This window comes from Poecilia reticulata, linkage group LG5, assembly GCF_000633615.1.
Source record: "Poecilia reticulata strain Guanapo linkage group LG5, Guppy_female_1.0+MT, whole genome shotgun sequence".
NCBI lineage: Eukaryota > Metazoa > Chordata > Actinopteri > Cyprinodontiformes > Poeciliidae > Poecilia > Poecilia reticulata.
In genome coordinates, this window is record NC_024335.1 from 4387466 (window position 1) to 4406483 (window position 19018).

At 36.4% G+C, this 19018-nt stretch overlaps 1 protein-coding gene and 1 long non-coding RNA gene across 2 annotated transcripts in view; one reads left to right on the forward strand and one right to left on the reverse strand.

The window, feature by feature from the left end:
* The first annotated feature begins 3548 nt into the window (after positions 1–3548).
* Positions 3549–4916, forward strand: LOC103464565 (uncharacterized). The gene is made up of 4 exons (XR_533681.2): positions 3549–3884; positions 3971–4135; positions 4368–4492; positions 4613–4916. It is a non-coding gene; the product is annotated as an uncharacterized LOC103464565 (long non-coding RNA).
* A 5929-nt stretch (positions 4917–10845) lies between these two features.
* camk1a (calcium/calmodulin-dependent protein kinase Ia) overlaps positions 10846–19018 on the reverse strand; it is a 20595-nt gene continuing 12422 nt past the window's right edge. The window contains exons 5-12 of the mRNA XM_008408744.2: positions 17408–17546; positions 17195–17321; positions 16855–16930; positions 16657–16769; positions 16500–16578; positions 14854–14941; positions 12771–12942; positions 10846–11153 (exon numbers count right to left, since the gene is read on the reverse strand). Coding sequence (XP_008406966.1) covers positions 11050–11153; positions 12771–12942; positions 14854–14941; positions 16500–16578; positions 16657–16769; positions 16855–16930; positions 17195–17321; positions 17408–17546 — 898 coding nt within the window. The 3' untranslated portion in view covers positions 10846–11049. The remainder of the gene's footprint in view (positions 11154–12770; positions 12943–14853; positions 14942–16499; positions 16579–16656; positions 16770–16854; positions 16931–17194; positions 17322–17407; positions 17547–19018) is intronic.

Here is a 19018-nt window from a genome sequence, read left to right on the forward strand (position 1 = left end):
GATATCATTTATAATGACCTCGTTATATCCGACCGAAAATTTAGCTTTTCATCAGGGAGTGTGGATACTTATTTATTTATTTTTTTTATATCCACGACATAAGAATTTAAGATTTGGTCAGGAATGGCCGGGCTCAAGGTCCTCTGGGATTTCCAGCTGCTGACCGCAGCCGCTGGGAAACCTCAAATGAAGCCGATGGTGATGGATGCAGCGATCTGAGCTGGCAGCAGAAGTATGAGAAGTACGGAAAGAGGAAGTTTCAGAAACTCTAAGTGCTGAAAGGTGAAAAATGAATCGGAAATTGTAAAAAGTTATGGTCTCTGTGATGGAGGGGCCTTTAGATCTCTTGGGTCCATGTCCCCTCAACCTGAGCGCAGAAGACTGCAGGACCAGGTTTGAGATGGAAAAGATCTTCACATTTATAAAGCTAATGATGCATCTATTAACATGTTTCTTCAAGACTCTTGATTCTCTGAATAAAGCTAAGACAATTAAATGACAGATATTTTACAATTTTCTTTCAGGAACATTGTCTTAATATGTCCCTTTCCAGTCTTTAATTCATAGCTGAAACCTTACTTCTCTTCATATTCGTGAAATATCCCACATTTTAAGGCTAAAACAGAAATTGTGTTTTTCCCTGTGAAATTTAAAATGAACACAATCAAATTGTTACATCTTCAGAAATCATTAACTTGCTTTTCCAGCTACGTTTTCCACAGTGCCCAGTCTCTTGCTTTCCCATTGTTACAGCACATTCAATGAATTTATAATCAGACAACAAAGGCAGAAGGAAACAGTTTATTCAGCTGTCCTGTCTGGGTCCCACAGGGGGAGTGATTCTTCTCCCGTCAATTAATTCTGCTCAAACTCCATCAAATGAGGACCTCAGTAGGAATCAGACTAGTTCTTGTTTGATCCCCTCATTAATGAGGTAGCTGTTCACCTTGAGGGCGCTCGCTTCACTGGACACGTAGAGCACCAGTGGCTTCATTTGTATGTCATCATTATAACATTGGCACGTGCTGCTGTTGTGTGAAATTATTCATTTGTTTCATTAGTTCGTTTATTTAAAGCGTTTTTGCACACTAGAATTTTGAAATATCCAACGATATTAAGTATGAGTGTCTGAGGTGTTAAAAGAAAGATATTTAATGTGTTTGTATTTTTAAGTATTTTGATGTATTTTTTTTTATTAATGCTAACATATATAATATCTGATAATGAAAACTATTGTTAGCATCAATACTAACGTTGGTGCTATTTTTTATTTGTAGTCATTAAATTAATTAATCATAAATTACTTAGGGGCTGCACAGTGGCGCAGTTAGTAGAGCTGTTGCCTTGCAGCAAGAAGGTTCTGGGTTCGATTCCCGGTCCCGGTCTTTCTGCATGGAGTTTGCATGTTCTCCCTGTGCATGTTGGGTTTTCTCCGGGTACTCCGGTTTCCTCCCACAGTCCAAAAACATGACTGTYAGGTTAATTGGCCTCACCAAATTGCCCCTAGGTGTGAGTGTGTGTGTGCATGGTTGTGTGTCCTGTGTGTCTCTGTGTTGCCCTGTGACAGACTGGCGACCTGTCCAGGGTGTACCCTGCCTCTCGCCCGAAACGATAGCTGGAGATAGACACCAGCAACCCCCCCGACCCCACTGAGGGACAAGGGTGCAAGAAAATGGATGGATGGATGGATGAATTACTTAAATACTGAAATGGATGTTTCTATTTTGACATGGTGTTAGATGGAAGTTTGGTCTGGAGAATCCAACAGAACCACATCGACTGCAAGAACCGAAGCTGGGATGCTGAGATTCCTGAACCAGACTCTCAAAACTCCATTTTATCCTGACCAGACTTATCAGACCTTGAGATCCTGTCCATACACACCACAAACAGGATTGATCGGTCACAGATAGACATTTTTCACATTTTTACCAAAAATCTGTTTCAGCCTGACTTGCTAGGTGATTACTTTGTTTTTCAGACTATTGTGTATGTGGGGGGAAGATAATTGAGGGTCTCCATCCTGTTTTGTTGGTTTCATTTCCAGTTTTTTTTTTCTTTTTTTATTAAATTAGTCATCATCGGCGATAGTTACTGACTGTGAACACTGGTTGTCTTGTTATTCTCTGAGCTATTTCCAAACTTGCAATGATCAGACCTGTCTTTAATTTTATATTACTTCATCTCTCCCATTTTAAAGGTCGGCTAAAAAAAAAAAAGGATCCCTGTGCCGAGTCATATTAGAACCAGAATCAGCTTTATCGGCCATGTCTGTCCAAACAGCCAGAACATTGACTTCAGCTCCTCTTTGTAGTTAAAGTATTAAGATCTAAATATAAATATTGAAATTTGCTTGGAAATGACATTTTTTATTTATTAAATAAGTACATTTAAAGTGTTATTACAAAAAAGAGAGGACACAACATAAAAAAGCAAGTCATCGATTACTAAATATGTGTGTCTAGAAACAAATGTACTTTTAAAAAAAAGAAACATTTAGAAGTAACAACAACTGCAACATGTGATTTTTTTCCCCTCCACACTGAATAAATCTGCTTGAATTAAATGTTTTTTGTAAAACTTTCAGTGTGACTTTGTGGCATTACAAAAAGATCACTGATATTCTTTTTTAACACATCTTAAAATTTGTCACTAATAACTGCAATTCAAAATAACTTTCTTTCTAAATACGGGTACAATTATTGAGCGCAAAGAAATTAACATATGTTTCAAAGACTGGATGTTTCTGCTCAAAATATCTATTTTTATTGCTCTTTTCTACTATTCCAATTTTCTGAATTGCTCATTTTTTATCTGTAAGTCGTACTCATCATTGAAATATTTTATTTCATGTATGTTGAATCTAAGATATAAGTTTCACTTTATGAAATCAATCCCAAAGAGTAAATGTCTGTTCCACAATAGTCACATATTTAGATTTACCTATATGTAACTATTTAAAGACAGAAAGAGCATAATGTTTCTCCCCGTTTTAAACTGTGAAACAGTTTTGCTTCTTGGCATTCTCTTTTGTCATTTGTCACCATATTGACCTTGTAGCAAATTGAAACTAGGCCACCTTAACAAGTCTGTTCACAGGAGCTCCAACCTGAAAAGAAGGATTGCTGTGTTTTCATTCCCTTTTGGGTCACTTTAATCTGTACTTTATCCCTGAAACTGCACCTCTCATCTAAATATCAAACCACTTCTTTGTTTTGACTTTAAACTTCACATTATAAAACCAGCAGCTCGTCGAAGGATAACTCACCCACACAATTTTACAACTGTCTATTTTTCAAAGACAAGAAAAGGAAACCCAAAACAACTGTGAACTCGTCATTTTTGACATCTTCTGCATTTGCTTTTTTAAATTGAATCTGAAGAAGCAAGATAAGAAACACGTCAACACTGCTTCATCGCAAAACTAAATCCAGCTCTGTCAACCAGCTTTATCTCCACTTTAGCATTTAAAAAAAATAAGTACAGTGACAGTGGGTGTTAATAAAGTCAATAAACATTTTAAATATTGTATTTATCATTCGCATTGTAACTTTAAAGTATCACTCAAACTCCACTCAATGATTAATTTTTAAACTTTTCAATATTATTCTCCCCTTCAAAACAGCTTCAAGAAAAAAATCAGTTTTAACAGCAAGCCCAATATGATATTCATTATATTAAAGAAACAATAATAGTGAACATATCGCATTATGGTGCAGATTCACCATAATGTGAACATGTGATTGAATTCCAATAGTTTTTGTCTCTTTTATCTCAGCTCCACTGTCGGGCAGAAAGCAGTGATTTTATCAGACCCCACAAACCTCCCTGTCATTTAACAGCCTGCAGACACTCCACCAATAACCACAGATGACCCACAAGAGGTTGGACAGATACACACTGAAAGTCATAAATACTCGCAGCCAAGTTTTATTATTTGTATAAATCCTGGAATTTGCTGTCTTTTCAGAGAGGAGAATAGGCCAGGAAGGACACTCTGGACACTCGAAAGCTTTGGAGAGGAGAAAACGAGGGAAGGGAAAGTGGAGGTCGCCATGCCTCCGTGGAGGAAAGTAGAGATGGCTCAAACAACAGCAAGACTTTTTATGGAGGTCAACGTTTGAAATTTGTGAAAGTATGTCCAATTATCTCAGTTATGTGAAATCAGTGGCTAATTGTGTATTTGTGATGATTAAGATCTATAAACTGTTGTAATGCTCATTTATGACCCTTTTGAGACATTTTTATACCAGATATACTTTAAATCCACAGAATTTATCCATAATTGTTTTTTTTTTCTAGTTTGAAACAATGCTTCAGGTAATGTACCCTTTATGTTTATATTCCCTAAATTGTCCTGTGACAAGGAAGGAAAATGCATATGCAGGCTGAGCAGAAGAGTTGAGTGTATGGGATCGACTCATGAAAGAAGAAGAACTGAACACCGTCCCGCAGCAGTGTGTGATAAGCAGGTGACCACCATCAGGAGGAGGTAGGTGTGGTGTGTACGTACGGTTCCCTGCACTTCTGATCCCTTTGCTTGTTCAATGAATGAAATTGTCTTTAGGTGGGACTGTGTGATGAAAGATGGTCCTGTGTTGTGTTTTGATAGAGCTCTGACCTTCCCAGGGTCCAGGATCTACACTTATTCTGCATCCCGCAAGGATCAAGTGGGTTTGAAAAACAAATGCATTGATGCATTGATTATACAGCATGTATTGCAGGTCCATAATCAGCCAGTGGAGGGCAGCCCAACCTAGACTTTATCAATGAATTTATTTGTTCAAGACGTACAATATATGATTTCTTTAGGGTAACACAGTTTCCATGGAAATTAACAGAGATGCATCATATATGATGAATAAATATCTGTATTGTAACACAATTTTACTGCCTGTTTTATTATTTTTTTTAATGAATTTTGCTTTTTCATTAAGCAGTCTTTTGTTTTTAATATTTATTTGTTTCAAGGATAACCCTCATTTTGAAAGGGGTTCATCTCAAGATCCCAAGATCTACACGCAATTACTTACGTTTTGCTTCTACTGACAAAAAGACAAGAAATGTACGAAAAAGCCTAACTCCAAATTAAAGTGTTGTTTAGAACCTCTGTTCTCAATAATAATAATAATAATAATAATACAAAAATGCTGTGAATCCTGAGATAGGTGACATTGCGCCTGTTTCTTTTAGATATTTTGCTCGCTTGGCTCATTAACCCAGGATCATTGATTTTTTTTCTAAATAATAAACAGGTATAACAGATAAATACACAGTTAAAAGATTCTCAAGCTATAAAAATAGGCATCTGTCATAGAATCAGCGTCAAAAACTTTCAGTTTAGATTAAAAGCACTAAACAAGATGAGTTGAGTCAATCTAAAAGCTTATTGTAACAAGTTTCTTGAAGAGAGAGCAGAACGAACGAAAGCATTCTTTCCCAATTCAGTCTGAGCAAAAGAAGCAGAAAATTGCATGAGCGAAAAGGAAAAGAGTCCACATTTCTCAGTACAAATATATGTATGTATATACAGCTACATATATACATACGAGCTCTATACCACCAAATTAGCTACTATGGTTGGTTAAGGGTGAAAGGTCATTGTGTTGGAGTGACCATCACAAAGAAAATCTGTGGATTGAACAGAAAAGGTGTTTGTGAGCGAGAAGGCCAATAAACTTGACTCTGTTTATAGACGGCCCATTCCTTCCTGTCAGGAGAAATGAGCCAAAATTACAACAATCCATTGTGAGAAGCTTGTAAAGAGACTCACAAAAGATTTCATCAGCGTAATACAGTTTAAAAGGCCTATAGAGAGGATGTGTTTAAACTTCTGAATTTAAAGAGAAGGATATCTGTATACTGTGTAAGCAAACAGAATCAGAATCTCATAGAAAAAAAAAAGTAGAAAAATCTTTGAGTGCAGATAGTCTGGAGTTGAAAAAGTCCGTAATTATAAAAGTTATTTGACTAAATCCACTAAATCTCCACTGGCATAATTATTCATCCCTCCAACTGCACTTTTGAAATACATGCAATTCTGAATGTATACTTGTTCAAATATAAACATTATCATTCTATAAACACACAGCAATCTAAGATTTTCTGTTTCCAAGCATAACATTTCTCAGATCCACCGGCCACCAGGCTGGGTGTGGACTCATGTCTGCCTTGCCAACACAAATAGGAGGATTCTCAGAGATGCAGCGAAGAGAGAGGCATCTAAGTCTCCATCACAGCTGTTAGTTTGTGTCGACATGACAACCAGTTAGTTGGGAGGCTGTCCTGATATGTTGAGTTTGTCCAAAGTTATTTCAACGGGAGCTGTGTGTGTGAGTCAGATGGGACCATTTAATGTTGCAGCAAAAACACCCCTCCACACTGAAAAACTGGAAAAGAGGCCTCTATTAGGTAAAGAGATTTGTGATGCTGTGGACTTGTTTCTCTTCCAAAGGCACTGTGAACTTGGTTGAAGTACATGGCATCATAAAAAAAAAAAGAAAACAAAAAAAAAGACAATCTGATAGGCTTGATCAGCAAATTTCTTTGGTATTTTCACAGCATGAAGATCCAAAACATCAAAATCAAACAAAATGATTAATCAGATACAAAATCAACTTCACCTTCAAGGCCAAGACATTTCTGCACATCTATAACTTTAAACCACCGTAAACAATGCAAATAGTTATCTGTGAACTGAATTTGTTCACAGCCGAATCTGTTTTCTCGTTTTACTTTCCATTATAAAGACCTTCTCGTCGTCTCATGACAATACAAACAATGCATAGACAAGGAAGTTTTATTTCATTTCCTGCAGTCATTTCTTTGTGGGTACAAATCGTATTTTCATACAACTTTTTCAATAACCCATGATGCATTGCATCCATACATTTGTAGCTCAAAACAGCTTTTACAAAAAAAGGATATACAATATATACTTATATTTATATTTATATATATATATATAATATACATGTGTTTCTTTATGCATTTTAGTGTGTTTATAACGGGTAACAGAAGCTTTAAAAAATAAAATAAAAATAAAAAACACAGCCGGGTGGAGATAAATCCCAAAAGAAAGTCTTTACCAAACATATAATGGCCAGGTTATCAAAGTCATCAACATTGGCTATAGTACACTCAACATGAAGCCCTTCAAACACAGTTTGCATATATTCCACAATTACAGTCATGTAAATCCAGAGTGATTGCCTTGTTGTTGTTTTTTTGTACTATGGACCCACATTAACAGCTACATATGAAACAAAACTCTTTAACAAAGGAGGATCAGCTGATGGGTTAGTTCACTGAGTTTCTAAAGCTTTTTTTGTTTTTCTTAAAACAGAATCCAACGTATCATGGGATACATTCTTTTGTACCAGTAATGATGTGAAGAATATCAGGATTATAGGCCTTTTTAATGCAGTGGTAAAGTTGCAGTAATAATATTATGTGTCTTCAATCGTTTGTAGAATTGGAGTGGTTGTTGAGTTGTACGATAAGTAAAACAAACAAAAATAAATCATGTATCACAATCTATGTATGGCTTCAGTGTCTTTTCCTTAAGAGGACAAATGTAAATAGTTCACCCCAGCAGCCGGTTGTTGCTACTTGCACGTTTGTTTTTAAGACCCTGCTGAAAATAGATTAAAAAAAATACTAACTTAGCACGACAGCTGATATGTGTGTGTTTTTTTTTTTTTTTTAGTAGGGTCAAAGATGAGGAAAAAAAACAAGCAGGAAAACACAGCCATAAATAAACATAGTACAGAAAAAAGATCACTCAGATAGAGACTTGACTGTTCGAGTCAATGCAAATGATAAGTCCACTGTGCTGTGTTGTACTTTGTCAACGTTACTTCAGGTGTTAATCACTTCACATTATATAGCTCAAAAAATTACATCAGTTTTCAATACAACATAGTAATATTAAATTGTGTGTTTATACTAATTGATCATCATTCATGTAAACATATTAAACCAGGTCATGCAAACAGTAGACCAAAACTTCTTCCACTAGAGGTGCACAGCACAGAGCAGGCAGAGCGCCCAGACTGAGATCCTCCCGACTCAACATGAGCCGGGTCTGGGCCAGGACAGGAGACTGACAGCCTGTGGATTTCTTTATTTTTATTATTATTATTTTTAATTTTTAAATTATTATTATTATTTCTTTTTGCTGAAAACAAAATGTTGAAAATAAGCATGGTGTTTCTGTGTTCCTCATGGGGATCTCAGTTTGAGCCTCTGGTAACAAAACAGCCATAAAACAAACAAACAAAAATGTCTCCTTTTGGATATTCATACATTTCAGTGGTTTTCCCCGACAGGAAGCATGCAGACACTTCAGGTCAAAACCACCCGTTACTAACCCAGTCTGAGCCAGAACAGAGAGTCCAAAAACCCCATGTTTTAATTGCTACTTTCAGGTATCTCCGTATTGTTTACACAAAGTGGTAATTAGTCAGGGGAAAAAAGAAAAAAAAATGATAGTTGACAAATAAAAAAAAACTTAATTTTGCAGTAATAAACGCTCAGCTTTAAGACAGGCAGCTCTTTTATGATCACAAAACACATTTACTGTTAAATGTTGTGTTATTATCCACCTGGTCTGAACTTGTTTTTGTTGTGTTTTTACTTCTCATCCACATGAAAACAGCATTTGTTAGGAAAAATGACGTTTCAAGTTTGGCATTTTGTATTTATTCATGAATAGAATATCCAGACACTAATGCCCACTACATATATATGATGGATGTAAACTGTATCTAGTAAAGAATAAGATTAAACTGGGCTTAACTGGACTGAAATGCATTTCATTCAGTTAGAAAACGCTTGAGTAAACGATATGTAAAAATGGGTTGAACTGAGACAGAATCTGAATCTGGTGGATTATATTGGGACTTAAATATATTTAAGTCACTTAAAACAATTTAGTACATTTTAGTCAGTTGGATGATAACTGGGAAAAACTAGGCTAATTTTATAAGTAAGATTTCTAGGTTGAACTGTGTTACAGCTGAACTAGATTATATCTGGGGGTGGAAAAAGCTAAAATAAAATAGATTTAGTATTTACTTGAGCTTAGCTATATTCAGCTGGAATGAACTGGAGATAATCGGTCTGTTTTTTTTAATTGAAGCGTTTTATATTGAGTTGGAAGAAACAGGAAGCAGACTGAAGTATTTTAGTTTTTTGTCCCACTTTCATCTGGTTTTAGTCCAGTTGAATCCGATTTAGATGAAAGTGGGACAAAAAACTAAAGTCTATTATGAGTAAACTTGATTGGACAGATTTCTATACTGGAACTGAATAGGAAACTGAAAAGAGTCAATTGGGTTATAAGGTACTATATCTACTTGTTAAAACAACTGGATCAAATCACATTACAGCAGAACTGCATTCAATTTAATCAAAACGGTGTACTTTATCTAATATGTTCCCTGAGTGGACTTTTGTTTTGCAGAGGTTCCACGCAAACTGAGCTGTTCACTGGGCATTAAAACATAACTTGAGGGAGAAACAATGTTCAGCTACTTGACTAGAGTCACTTCTTGGATAGTGGCTGGCGTTTCATTAACGAATAAAGAGCAGAAAGACCTGCAGGACTGTCTTTAAGTACCGATTCCCTTTAAATGGTATTTTCTCTGTAACCTGCCTGGCCAGATTTTGCAGGGAAAGCTGCCAGTATTGTAGAGTGTGTGGGCCAGATGGATGCAGACACAGAAATTATGATTAGAGGTAGATGTTTCACATGATGAGATAACAATTATGATAAAGGACACAGCTTTTAGAACTCCTCTTTGATTGAAACACCTTGTGAAGCCAACATGCTGAACCATTAGAAAAAAAAAAGCTCTGTTATGGCTGCACAAAAAAAGATAATTGCTGAGTTAGACCTTTTTAAACTGAAATAACCTCTGCATTCTCAAAGCAGCCTTATGGATTATTTTCAGTTTTTGTTTGTTGTCACAACTAAATGTTTCAGAACACCTGAGTTGACACAAAACGCAGTTCTCAAATGGTAATTTCATTTATTAAGGGTAAAAACTATTCAAACAATGTATCCCTTTGTGAAAAAAGTATTTGGTTGCTAAATTTAACAATCCTTGGCAAAGACTGCCACCGAGTGGGTTAACCTGCAACGAGTCTTTTTACATCTCTGTGCAGGAATGTTATCTCACTCTTCTTTGAAGAATTTTAATTCAGGCACATTGTAGCGTTTGAACATTTTAACAGCCTGATCACGGTCGCTTCACAGGATCTCTGACAGATTTAGGTCCAATCAGCAGTGATATTCACTTTAGATCTCTTATGAAGGACATTTTACTCAGGCATGTGAGCCGTGCAGTGCTCTACACATCAGAAGTGACTTTCTAGATGACAATTTTGGTTGTTGTTTCTTTTCCAGTTTTTATTTTATTTGAGGATAATTACTCTTACTATGGTACAATGTAGGTCCTAAAGCTTTTGGACCCCTTTACAAACTTAAACTTAGTAATTGTATTTCTCATCTGTTGTTTCATTCCTTTGAGATCTCTTAACCTACTTCACGTTCCTTCCTGATTCTGCTGCTCTGGCAGTAACTAGTCCTGCATGTGGCTGTAAAACTGAACAACAATGGGGTCAATTACAGGCTGTGATGAACCTTTCCCTGTCATTAACCTTGCTTTGGTTAGCTTGCCTTAATAATTGAAATCATCACTTATGAACTGCTTCTTGTATTTTCCCTTGTATCTTTGACAGTGTAATTTGCTTAATGATGCAGCAAAATATTGAAGTGTGACAAAAAAATAAATAAATAAATAATCTGTATTTGGGCAAATACTTTTCTTAAAGAAATGAAATAATGATTTATTTGAACATAAAAAAAAACATTTGGTTCTTAAAAAAGAAAAGAAAGAAAAAAGAAAAAGAGGAGAACTGTTGTCTGGGTATGTGCTCTGGCGGACATTGACTAATATCTACTCTGCCTTACTGGCCAGACTGGGTGGGCGCGTTCTGGGTGCTCCAAAGACACTTAATCATCATGACACCAGGAGGCTTTGCTCAGATGCGACTGGTTGGCCTGCAGCAGTAGGTGCAGCTTCTCAGGCTGTCCCGATCCGTGCTGCCCTCGTTACTTCCACGGCGATCATCGTCGTAGTGCGACACTGGGTGATGAAGAGCAGAGCAGCAGAGGAATTAAGAAAAAAAAAAACCAAGGGTTAGTCATTACGAGTTTAACATCAAAGTTAACGTAATTTTTTTTTCAGCATATTTAACATGAGAGCTGTCTGTTTGACTGTGACAGAGCAGCATAATTTAATAGTTGGCAAACCTGTCCAACTAATAAATAAGATTTATGAGTAGGAGGGAAGATACAAGATATGCAATAGAGCAGAATTAATGCAATTCCAATTCAAGTCTGGCAACAGCGCACAGGGAACAAGCCTTTTGCTTTCTGTAGCAGCAGGACCTTCATCTCACTCATTACCTTTAACATTTTAATGCTTTACTTTAAATTATACACAAGCAGAAATGTTGAAAGTTGTAGTCAGAAGCTCATGGCAGGCTTAGATTTAAAGCTCCCCTATCCATTTGTGACAAAACTCTTAATACTAACACAAAGTACCACCTGTAACCATTTCTACATGTGTGTGTTGCACATGACACACATGATGCTTTACAGCTGCAGGTTTTGCAGAGATCTAAATCATTACTTTAGACAAGGGTTAGAATATGTAACACAGTAGCTTGTCTTATAATAGAATACATTCATTCACGACAAAGTTTGAGGGAAGCGGGAAGCTTAGACTATGCAAATAGGAATAATGAAAGCAAAACACTGGTCTCCAAAGAAATACATTACTTCTAAAGAGATACTGAGTGTTGCGAAAGAAAACACACAATCCCATCTGCACAAAAAATTTATATAACTGCTTTCCGTGCTTTTTGCCATCGTTTGTCAACAGGCTGGGCTGAGTCACAACCAGATTGTCTCTCAAAAATACGGCAGACGGGGCGTCCTGGCAGCTGAAGGGTTTGTAAATGAAAAAAATAAATAAATAAAATCTTACATTCCTCATCATTATTCTGTCCTGTAAACTATACAGTTGGTTAAAGAACTTGAATAACTTCCGGTCTTTTTTTTTTTTTTTTACTTTCAGTGTCATTACATGTTTCCTGCCCAGTTCAGCAGATAAATAAACCAGATCAGAGGAAAATGTAAGGGGGAAAAAAAATTAATAACCTAATTGCACATCCTTAAACTAAAACTTTGTTGAAAAACCTTTTGATTTCAGTCTTTTTGAGCTCTAAAGGAATGATGTGGTTTTTATTTTGAAAATTAAATTTGGGTAAATCAACATGTGGGATGCCTAAAGACTCCAGTTACATGAAATCAAAATGATTAAAATTAACTCAAAAGATATTTCAGCAAAGGATTAGTTTAAAGTTATTGGACATTTGTTGTTTATTTTTCCCACCTAACATTTTTATTCATTTTTTTTAGTTAATTTACACAATATATATGTAACTTTAAAAAGAAAATATGGACATTATTTATCATAGACTTAATTGAAATGTCAAAAAAGGATTTCTAACTGAGGCGTGCACTCTACTGTGCAAAAGCAAAATTAAAGACTTCAACTCTTAAAAAAATATTCTGAAAAAGTCTTTGGAGGCACCTTCACAAAGCACCTATTTTGGCAAGATTCGTCCATTAACCACATACACCAGTGGCCGGCTTGAAGTTGAATTTGCTCGTTAACTATGAGCTGCTGACTTACAGCTCTCCTCCTCCTCGTTCCCCAGTTCATCCTCCTCTTCCTCCACCTCCTCCTCTGGGAGCAGATGTCCATGGCAGGGACTGGTGGGAGTAATCTGACTCGGTCCCTCGAGACTGGTGCCCAGCTGCAGCCTCCGCATGTGTCGCACCACCGCCGTGGCATTGAATGCTTGCTGCAGAAGCCAAAAATACAAGAGAAAAAAAAAAAAAATCGTGTATATATGCTTCATGTAGGTAAAAAAAAAAAAATCCTCTATTTTTTATTCTCCTTGTATGGTTTCTTCTTTCTGACAGTGATTTAAAATCTGAGTTGTAGAAATAAATATTTCAAATTTAAATTTTTTATTTTTTTTTAACAGGCTGACTGAAACATTATGCCAAATATACCCCAGTAAGGAAAATGTAAGGAAATTATCATTTTTAACTTATTAAAATAAAGTTGGCCAACCAATTAGCAATAAGTGTCTGTGGAGAGTTACATAAAGAACTGAATAATAAATGTACACAAAATTACATTCACAGAGTTGGACCATTTATTTTTGACAGATGCTATCATGCATATTTTGTAAATCAATTAAAATGACAAAATATCCTTATATTAACATTGTTCTTATGATGGCTCTGTTTTACCAGTGATTATGTTTTTGTGTGTTTTTTTCTAAGCTGTAAATGAAAAGATAAATATTTTGCACATAAAAACTTTACCAATAAATATGACAAGGTTCTTTAAACTGAACAGTGAAATGAAAATGGCAAAAATCACAGATGGTGTAGCCCACTAGAGGTTACATTAAATTATTTATGACAAACTCCCACACAGTCATATTAGTGCGTAACAGAAAGTTGCCTCTAAACAAAAAATAAAAAAAGAGGCATGTCAGCAAACTTCTGAGTGTGTTACGGTTACAGCTGGGATGTTTCATACTTTTTGTCACATGGAGAAAAACTGTCTTTTTTATTCTGTAATATTAATCTCATTATTTTACCTGCTCAACAGTAAACTAAAACACAAAAATAATTTTAGGAAACCAACAAAATATTCTGATTTTGGTAGAAAAGTGATCTGTTGATCACTGAAGATCCTGACACACATCAGAGAAAGGAACATTATGGGTCAGTTCATGAGCAGATGAAGACGAATTATGGCCATGTTTGTTTTTAAGAAAAGTCAGGACCTCTGCTCTTTCCCAGCTTTAAGAAATTACGCTTTTTTCTTAACTTTTTTCTCTACAGAGACACCATATAAGCCAGGGCATCAGCACCTCCCCCAGGGAGGTTTTAGTAAAAACTGTATATTTCTGGGGGGAAGACGGCTGTACAGCTGACCTAAAAATAGTAGGAACGGGGCTCACATAGAAGGACACAGAGAGATTTGTCTACTTGAAAACACCTTCAGCATACAAAGGTACAACATTTTTATATTGACAAGCCTTAGTCATAAGTTTATAGAAAATGCAATGGCTGACAGAAACATTAACCAGCCAGATTCGGTAGCTTTACATTTGTCATCAGTGAGCGTCTGCTTTTATGTTGAGTCAATAGTCCAAAACCAAAAAATAATTAAACACAACTTTTCTGCAATGGCCCCAAAGTTACTTCTCTAGCCTGACAGTGCCAGAGCAATTGTCTACATGAGTTTAATTGTTTTCATTAACTGCACCAGGGGAGGTGTAGATTTTATGCATGCCTGCTTTGGGTTCAAGAGAAAGAAAGATAGATAAAGAGAGATGGAGAGAGAGAGAAAGAAATGTTATTGCTCCTGCTTCTCATGCTTGTTTGTGCTGGGGTCTCTTAGACTTTTTATCGTAGGGAGGCTGTTTGCAATAACACAAATCTGAGGGGAGCTTGAGGGACATTTTAGGTCTGTCAAGGTGTGAAAATTTGCCAGGCGGTGACTAATTTCTGTACATCCAAAGGAGTGTGTGCAGTTTTATACCTCAATCCAAAACACTAAATGAATAACGCCAATGACTGCCAGTTTTTAATATATATATATCGAAGTGAGACAAGCAGGCAAAGAAGAAAGCATGTAATCCAACTCCTGCTGGACCTAAATCTGCTCCGTTCACAGTTTGTTGACTGACCTTCCATTTACTTTTGGCAAAGTTCTTCTTGATCTGAGCGCTGACAGATTCATGGATATTCTTGTCCAGAGCCGTGTCACCACAAATCCTGAAAAAAATCAATCAATAAAAATAAAACAGGGGACATTAAAGAGGCTTTTGCAACATGGACTTTGGGAGTTTGCTCATCACAAGTGAATTTAACACAGCAGACTATTGACATTTGTCTTAATAATCATCTAATTGTTTCACTTTTAGAGTTAAAAGGCTTCACAAACTTTTCTTGAGCTAATCTGAAGCCCGCATGAAGTTGGAGGACTCTGCAGAAAATCTGAAATCTCCGTCACCACGTCTAACAATTGTCTGACCCCTTTGTGTGATTTTACTCACTTAGTGTTTTTACTAACTTCACTAACTTTCTGAGTCCTGTTTCCAAAAATGTTTGTAGAAGCAGTCAGAAAACCTCAGAGATAGAGTTTGTACACCTATGGCCACTGAAGGGGTCACCTGAGTTCAATGATTTTCATTTGTGAATGTTGTTGATCAGCAAATATCTCTGGTCAATATTACTTTTGTGGAAGACCAATGTAACACTGAGACGGGGGAGAAGAATAGAGGTAAAACCATCATTTATGACTCTTCCTACTCTTTCCGTTGTCTCTCGCCATTGATCTCTTTAAACTGTTGATTTGTAATCTGCATACTGAACTTGGACCTTCCTGTGCTTTTGAAATCAGTTCAGGATTATCAGCACCACAGAGAGGGCTCGTTTCTTACCTGGCTCTGTCACCACAGTAACATATGCGACAAACCTAATCTGCCCTTTAACAGATTAGATTTGCAGATTAGAGCTCAAGAGCATAAAATCACTTTTTCTCAACCAATGAATGCCAGGAAAAGAATAAATAAATAAAACCTGGCAGTCTGTGAGCAGTGCCTTCTTTTTTCTCTTGCACCTTCTGTCTTTGAACATAATTTTATGAGTTGCTTCTCATCAGATTGAATCCATATCTACCTAAAACAGAGATTGTTAATTCTACAGTTTGCTCCAATTGGAGATTAATGGGTTAAAACTAATATTAGTTGTGTTTCTTAAGTGAAATGCCTCAATCATAAACAATGTTCATGTTGAAACAATTTCAATCTAATTGCCATCCAGGGCAGAGTTTGGATGGCAGAAAATGACCTCAGACGTTTGCAATACCTGCACTATTGCTGGATGAATCCTTTTCATTTTTGTGGCTCATTTAATTCAAAGGGGATTTAGAACAGTCAGGACTGCGGCACACAGATTAAACCTGCAGCTTTTACAACGTCAATGTATCAAAACCAACTCATATCCAAAGTGAGTAACCCTTTTATATCACAATTTGAGCAAAATGCTCTGCTTTTTGGGTTAGTAAAAGTAGATTTCTCAAAGAAAACCCTAACGTGATCCTGAATTGAATCTAAAATTACCTCAACAGGCCACAAATTCCACATTGTAGTCTAGGCGCATCTTAACTTTATTCTTTTTCTTAATCTAATTTCCCCCAAAACAAAAAGCTTTAAATTTCATAATGAAATAAAAAATACAACTTAAAGCATTTTTTTTTTTTTTTTGCCGTTGGCCTTCCTGCACAGAAACGTTGCAGCATTATTTAAAACAGATACCAAAAGTTTCCTACCAAGGATGTTGGAGAGCCTGCTCACAGGTATACCTCTTCATGGGGTCCTTTTCCATCATATGACAGATGAAGTCTTTGGCTGCCAACAAAATTTAGTTTCATGTTATTAAAAAAGCACTTGCAGTTGTTGTGTCCACTGTAAATATTCTGGAAGTACCTGAATCTGAGATGTCATCCCAGTATGGAGAGTCAAATTCATATTCTGCTTTCAGAATCTGCTCAAATAACTTGGCATCGTTTTCGTCGTAAAACGGAGGATATCCACAGAGTCTGGGGGAACAAAGTTACAACCTCATCATTTTCTTTAAAAAAAAAAAAGATTCATTTGAAAAGCAAACAGAAGAAATCAACTCACAAAATGTAAGAAATAACACCTATGGACCAACAATCCACGGCTTTACTGTATGGTTTCTGAGCGAGGACTTCGGGGGCTGTGAAGCAAACACACATGCACAGAGAGTGGAAAAAAAACACAAGATGTAAGTAATCTTGACCTTTCAGCAAGACGGCATGATCTAACAGGTCACTCTAAGCAGGAACAGAGCTCTTCTGAAGCACTTAGAACTGGCTCAGGAGTGGATAACGAGCCTCTTACAGTCCATTGAGTAATAAGGAGATGTCAGCTGTGGCAGCTCTCGTAGAAATGAGAGGAGAAGGTGAAGAGAATCTGAATGACCAGAGAAAGAGCTCCTCACCCACATAGCCAGGCGTACCACACGCCGTGGACATGACACTGCCCGCTCCCTCGATCTTTGACAGACCGAAGTCACTGATCATGATCTTGGAGTCCTCGTCCATACTGTAATACAGTAAATTCTCTGGCTGCAAACACAACGACGTGGGACCGGCATTATTGTTTGGGAACGAGAAGCGAAGGTATCGCGTCTGTCTTTTATGAAAGAAGGTACCTTCAAGTCTCTGTGGACGATTCCCATATCGTGGAGATATTTCACAGCATCCAGGATTTGGTGGATGAGCTGGCTGGCGTCCCTCTCCGTGTAGAAGCCTTTCTCCACAATCCGGTCAAAAAGTTCCCCACCAGAAACTCTGTCAAAAAGAAAAATAGGTTAAAAAAAATAAAGAAATAAAAAGCTTACTTTTCTGAAATAACTTTTTAAGCTTTTCTTCAGTGAGAAAATGTATGCTGTTGATTTGTTCTGGGGGTTTTTTTGTTTGCTTTTTCTGAGTAAAAGAAAGTTATGTTTATGATTTAAGTGCAAATAAATTTATTTTGTTTCTAGAGAAAACGCTCCCTCTGCCCGTCCAAAACAATGAACTGAACACCAGCATATGAAGATATCTTGATGAACTGAATATTAATGGTATGTCCTCATTTTCTCACATCAAATACATGAACACTACGTAAGGTTTATGAGCGATCTCAGCTTGCAGAGAGAAAAAAAGGAGCTTTTTGATACTGTGACTTTTCTCCTCGGGCCATCATACTAGTGACTACAGCCAAATTAACAGGGCAGATGTCTTCAGATTATGTAAGTGGAGGATTACTGAGCTGATGTTTTGTCTAAATGAAATCGGGGTTTAAAATCAGCTTGGAGGGCTTTGAGAGCGACTGCAACCTAAAACGTGGTCTTAATGAGGCTCTATTTAATTTGAATCCCAGTTTATTAGGAACATGGTTGAAGGCATTATTTGTAAACACAGATTATAACGAAGACCAAAGTAGTTGTAGAAAAGCTGACACAGACAGTTTTTCTAAAATAAGTTGACATATTTTGCAAAGTGGCATTTCTTCAGTGCTCTGAAAAAGAATTTATTCCTTTACAGATTGCTTTTGAATTTGCTTTTTTTGGTCTCACTTACATCATTCAGGTCATCAAATAAAATTTTATATCATACAGACATAGAGTCAAATCAAAAATGGTTCTCAAATGTGGATTTTATTCATTTAAAAAGCTTCTGAACCACAGTCCTGCTCTGAGAAAGTAATTACTTTTCTGGTTAAATCTAAATTTTTTTTTTTTAAGGTCTTTTTACAAGAACATCTTGTAACCACTTGTCTGCTTTGAAATTTTAAATCACTACCTTTCCTTTTTTTGACTGCTAGCTCTTGGTATATTGTATAACCCTGGACATGTTGTCTTTCACAACCTTTCTTTAGCTGCAGAGTTTTGTTGTTCTTGAGCGAGCCACAGTCTGAGTTTCACTTCATGACTATTTCTCAATGATTATCTGGTATAACTGGGTTGTCAAAAACTTAACTAGAATCCTTCACATCCCCTAATTTAACTTATAAAAACCAGTCCTATTTAAAGGCTGGTAAATCCAAAATTGTTTAGTATATGAATACATTTATTTTTTTTACACCTACCAAAAACTTTTGCACTGTGATACATTTCTGAGTATCTCCACTGTTTTGGCTGCATTTTGCTGCTATTTTTTCCCTTGTGTGGGTGTCTATGATGGCTAAATGCCTGGATTTTGCAGTGTATGTTTCCCCAGCAGGACAAGTTAGCTTAAAGACACAGCCGCTTAAATAAATTAAAAAGAAATAAATTAAA